The following is a 5,546-nucleotide window of genomic DNA, read 5'->3' as shown; positions in this document are numbered from 1 at the left end:
CCCCAGACGTAGGCGGCTAGATAGATAGATAGATAGATAGATAGATAGATAGATAGATAGACGCATTTAATAATAAGCATTATTGTCTTGATTACGGCTGTTTTGGGTATGCGGTTTTTTTACGAAACTATAGATTACTGGGGACAAGAGCAATCCATTCCGCTGCTAATAGAGATCCGCTAACTCATTTTCTGAAAGGCTACGTTTAAGCTCCTTTGCGCAAGGGATACTGTGTTACACGGGCCGCATCACCCTTGACGTAAAGAAGAAGGAGTTAAACGAAGTTGGTGCCCGTGCGACGCTGGTATGAGCTGCGTTCGGAAAACTGCCGACGCGCAACGGAAAATGAGGCGCTGCCGCGGAATGCAACTTTGTTCAAAGACGCTATGTGTAGATCATAGTGGTTATCGGCGCCAGCACTCAAACGGCGGCAGCCACGGCACCACCTCATTCTGACGTCGTCATCTGTGGTCACGTGACTCCCAGCGAATGTTTGGGGGCACGAGCAAGATTACGAGCGAAGCAGTGTGTCTTCTGCAGTCGTCGCTACCATGCCTGATCGCGGGGGGCTTCGAGCTCTCCACCGACTATGCGATTCGGTGACCGGCGCGAACTGGCGCCTGACGCGGTTCGAGGACGAGCTGACGGTGAATCAATACGCCTGCCGAGTGTGTCACGTCATTCCGAGCACTACAGTCGTGCTGCCCTGTTCCCACATTCTGTGCGAGCAGTGTCTGACGGGGTGTGTCGTCCAAAATGGCGGAAGCATCTGTCCTCTCGACGCCCAGCCTTTCTGCGAAGACGAGTGCCAGAAGCTAAAGCTTCCTGCCAAGACGAAGCACAATCTCAAGGTCAGTCTTATGCATCAGCGGCCACTCTCTATGCATCGATAAAAACGGTTTCGTTAGGTTGTAAAACGCCCCCTTATCGTTCCCTAACTTTGTATTTGAGTCGGTCTTTGAACGGTTAGTGAAAGGGTCATCTTTGCAACTCTAAATAGTGCAGCGTTCCTTCGAGCAGCGTGCCGCATTTACCGTCACGAAGGGCGCCAGTACGCTGGCTTAGTGCCAGTCGAAGCAGCCTCCAGTCACAGGAACGGTTATCACACAAGTGCACACTAGCAAGCAGAGTGCCGGAGTACGCAACGCCCCCCCCCTTCCCCCTGCCCCGCTATTTCTATAGATAGTGATCGACCAAAAAAACCCAGAAGGCCCCTTATGCGTTCACTTAAGATGACTCGAAGGCGAAAGCCATTTTTTCTTCTTCTACTTCTTCGTCTTCTCAGTCAATATGTTGATCCTGCCCCGTCACCCTCTGAAAGCTTTGCGTACCTAGCATGGTTTTGCATTGCCTCCAGGATCGGAGGCACCTCACCTGGTTTTACACAAACATTAGCCGTCAGCTACCTTTGTTTAACTAACATTAGCCATCGCCGTCATTTAGGAACATAGCTTACAATTTGCAATAGTTAGCCAACAACGCCTGACACTAGGAAGTTCCATCCAGTACCAGTAGTATGCTGTTAAATGCGGCGGTTCATTATTATTTCTGATTTCTCCTCTGCTAAATACGGAGTGAATAGGCCCTGTAAAAGGCTCGAAAAACCACATCTGTCATGTGTAGTCTAATAAATATCTAATATCTTTGGTACTGCACCATTAAAAATGAGCGAAACGGTACTCATACGAAAATATTTGTAAAGCGAAAAATAAAACCACAGGGGGGCCTAACCGCATACATGCTCATAGAAATTGTCGTGAAAGTATCAAACTGGAAAGCGGCTTCTTGAAACGTTTTTCTTTAATTCAGCAAACAAGGCTAAGCTGGCATTGTCGCTTTGTGCGCTGGGGTGCTGCAGTGGTTACGGTTCCCGGCTAGTGAACGGGAGGTCGCGGGTTCCGTCCCGGACGCGGCGGTTGTATTTCGATGGAGGCGAAACGATAGAGGCCCGCGTATTGTGCGATGTCAGTTCATGTGAAAGATGGAAATTTTCGCAGCCCTTCACTACGGCGTGCCTCGCAATCATATCGTGGTTTTGTCTCGTTAAAACCCAGATACTGTCATCGTTATTGACATTGTGGTTATCGTGCGATAAAAGGGACTACTGGAGCTAGTTGGTTGTAATTCATCTTGAATACTGTGTTAACAGCAGGATGTTCTAGCGAAACAAAGAGACTACAGGATGAGGCGCTTACTTAGAAGTGAGATATTTATTGATAAGGGAGCATATTACGAGTGCTGAGAACACAGGGTGAACTATGCGTGCGTATCCCAAACAATGGCTGCAGCAATCTAAGCCAAATATTAAAAAAATCGGCAGATCCCAAGTACCGTGGGAGTCGATGTTATGCGAAGCATGCGGCGGGAAGGTGACTGGCGTAATTTTCTTTACTGAGCGGAAACATTACGAAATGACGCTAAAGATCTGTATAAATTTTATACGCACACATATATGTTCAAGAGCCGCATATGTGTTATTTTACCAGTTGTTTACAGTTGGGTAACGCTGCCAACGGCAACGTGGGTATTACCAACACCGAAAGCGGTAAGCTGATATGTAGTGCTTATACTTGTCCCTAATGATGGAGAACGCACGCACGTTTCACGAACCCGTGTGCATGTGTGGAAGAGGTTCTTCACAGTTCTTGAACAAGGTCACCATCACCGCGGTCAATGAACCCTAGCAGCTGTACAGGACTTGTTATTGGATGCGGTCGTGATCGCGTTGACGAGGGGTTCATGTGTATTGAAGTATGAGGTATAGTACAGCTGTTTGAAATCGTTAATGCCTCGGTCATTTCGTCGACAAATTGTCTGTCGATAGAGCCGTCGACATACCGGAATATGAAGTCACCCTTCGCGTTGGTGAGGTATAGGCCGTAGAGGCTGGTAGGCCAGGATAGTGCTACAATAGACCAACATCAGTGGATGGCGCGTGTCGTATTCGTAGACTAAATGGGCTATGTGGCCTATGTAACCTACTCTACAAAGCGGCTGTCAAACTGGCATCATCCTCGGTCAGCATGACTCCATCGCCCAGCCTCGTAAAAAATAGACACTGCGTCGTTCTGGCGGACAAATTGCACTTTACGGTGCAATGATGTGAATATCATACGTAACTTTCGTTAATGTATTCCTCCGGGGTCGAGGAATGCTTCAATATAGCTTGCTGAAGCATGGGAAAACAAATGTAACGTTTATTAGACTGCTATAAAAGCGCAGCCAACACTGGAACCACAGATGTTAATCTGATGTGACGCTTGTATCGTAGGAGTATACACATCGTAGTAGTATCATGTAATGTTTATTGCTTTCTTATAAAACTAGATAGCAAGCACCACAACAGCAACTGACGTTGCACCGCCATTGCGCCTGCATAGGCTGTTTTTCCAAACCAGTTTATAGACCTGGCGTGGCTCTGTGGTAGAATACCTGATTGCCACGCAGAATGCTTGGGTTCGATTCCTGCTGAGATCCACATTTCATTCTTTCCATTCGTCGGGTCGACGCTGCCGATGTCGGTTTTTCTTAACGCTCTCGCATTTAATGTCTGTGCTCGCCGTTCCTGGGTAGATGTCAATCACCTGGGCGCATACCCGTGCACCGGGAGCCGTGGTGTACGGGTATGTGCCACACGTGTCTGGAGGAAAGGGTTTGACGGCGTACGCGGCAAAATTTTCACGTTATTCAGGTCATGACAAGGCAGTCACAATCGTCAAATCCTCTTACCCTCCCATGCAAATTTTGGTCTACTCGAAGTGAAGGAGGCGATCATGAGAGGCCCCAAACGTAGGCGGCTAGATAGATAGATAGATAGATAGATAGATAGATAGAAAGAAACGCTCGAAGTGCCAGAGGTTCGCTAAGAAATGCTTCGCATTTAAAAAAGGCTACAGCCCGTTTCTCAGTCATTATTTCTAACTCTTAGATTACAATAAGTTTGCTGCAACAATAGTTCTTGACCCGCATGCGCGACCAGATCTCGTAATCTGATAATAATGAAACTGCCAATTTTTTTCATCTTCTCAGCCTCCTTACAACCTACAATTATATCTCAGACTATGCTAGCGAAAAAAACAACAACAACAATGATGCTTTTAATCACGTGCAGCGTAAAGTGCTACATATATATCCAGGAAACGAGAAATGGAATTCATTAAGATTGTATCAATTACAGAAGGCACAGTAACATGAAAAGAGACAGATATGCGGGATAGGAAGCCAGTTTAACTGAAACAACGCTTACTAGCAGAAATGTTTTGTAAGCTACCAAGCAATCACACCCGAGACTACGCTACCTGCTTGTCTGGTTGGTATCTGATTGCGCAACAGACCTCCACGTAGAGGGTTCGATTCCAGCCTCTGTTATTAAACGCTGATGAAACCGAAATCCTGAAAACGTTCCGCGTGCACTACTGATTCGCTGTACGAGAGATAAACAAGAGGAGTAAAATTTGTGCCGACGTCCCAATTACGGTCTGGCTCGCTTGTAAATTGCGACGTTGGTTCGTAAATATGTGAATGCGAATTTTAATCGGAAAACCTATACTTGTAATAAATCATTTCGATAGCCAAGCAGGCAAAGCGTGACAACGTTTAAGGCAGCCACAAATTTTCTAGTTCATAATATTTCAATACATAATTATCTTAGCTTCGTTTTTACGCAAGCGTGTCGGTCGAAATAAGGCGTATATTTTGCCCTATTGGAAGGCGATAAAAACGATATGTATGGTGCTTGCTTTTTATCCTTATAACGATGTTTCTGTCCGGATTGGCTCTTGTAGTGTGCCTATGCCAAATGTATGCGGCTGCTTTAACGCTGAGCTCGTCATCTTTTTTTTTTTTTATTTCCGTTTACCTTACAGGCTCATTGCTGGAATGAGGCGGACGGCTGTCAGTTTGTAGGCTCCGTCGATGCCGTACTGCTGCATTTTGACAGAGAATGCGCCTTCCACGCCCTCCAGTGTCCACGTTGCGAACAAAGAATACTGCGCACTGACATCGCAGCACACTGTTTCCGGGTGCTCCCAGAACTCTTGTTGTGAAAGCGGCGCTCAGCCGAACGGGCAAGATAGTTCACCTACCAGATGTTACGAGAATGCAGTGCTGAAAAAGTTGTCCGCTCTTCAAAAACAAGTGAATGAACTCTTCAGAACCTCGGACTCCGCGCGTTTGGATGGTGTCTGCCGCGCAGTAAGTGAATTTGAAAGTAGTTGCCTGCGTGTAATGGAAGGCATCGAGTCGACCATCTCGATGATGACTCGGCAACCTGGCGCTGACCTGGAAGAAGTGAACATGCTTGACAGAGACCCCTTAAGTGATCAACTGGCGTCGCTTGAGAGGCAAGTGAACGAACTCGCTGAACAGTCAAGGGAGCACGTCACCTCCGAAATGGAGGAAGCGGTACGCGTGCTTACAGACTCGCAAACTGAATTGAAGCGAGATGTGCGGGCACAGCTGAAGCTAATGGCGCACAGTAAGTTCACGGAAAGTCTGACAGCGCAATTGCAAGAATTTCGAAATTCGCTGAAGGACTCCACATGCCA

At 46.9% G+C, this 5,546-nt stretch overlaps 1 protein-coding gene across 1 annotated transcript; it reads left to right on the top strand.

Annotated features, from left to right (window-relative positions):
* Positions 1-530: 530 nt before the first annotated feature.
* LOC119406300 (TNF receptor-associated factor 3) lies at positions 531-5,045 on the top strand. Its single transcript, XM_037673035.2, has 2 exons — positions 531-851; positions 4,866-5,045. Exons 1-2 carry the CDS (start codon positions 552-554, stop codon positions 5,043-5,045), a joined length of 480 nt encoding a protein of 159 aa, XP_037528963.1. The 5' UTR covers positions 531-551.
* The last annotated feature ends 501 nt before the right edge of the window (positions 5,046-5,546 follow it).

Source organism: Rhipicephalus sanguineus, chromosome 10 (genome assembly GCF_013339695.2).
Source record: "Rhipicephalus sanguineus isolate Rsan-2018 chromosome 10, BIME_Rsan_1.4, whole genome shotgun sequence".
Lineage (NCBI taxonomy): Eukaryota > Metazoa > Arthropoda > Arachnida > Ixodida > Ixodidae > Rhipicephalus > Rhipicephalus sanguineus.
The sequence above is the reverse complement of the archived record's forward strand: the minus strand, read 5'-3'. Positions and strand labels throughout refer to the sequence as shown.

Coding starts and splice junctions, on each gene's coding strand:
- LOC119406300 (XM_037673035.2), top strand. CDS start 552: ATGCCTGATCGCGGGGGGCTTCGAGCTCTCCACCGACTATGCGATTCG. Junction 852..4,865: donor AGACGAAGCACAATCTCAAG/GTCAGTCTTATG, acceptor TTTACCTTACAG/GCTCATTGCTGGAATGAGGC.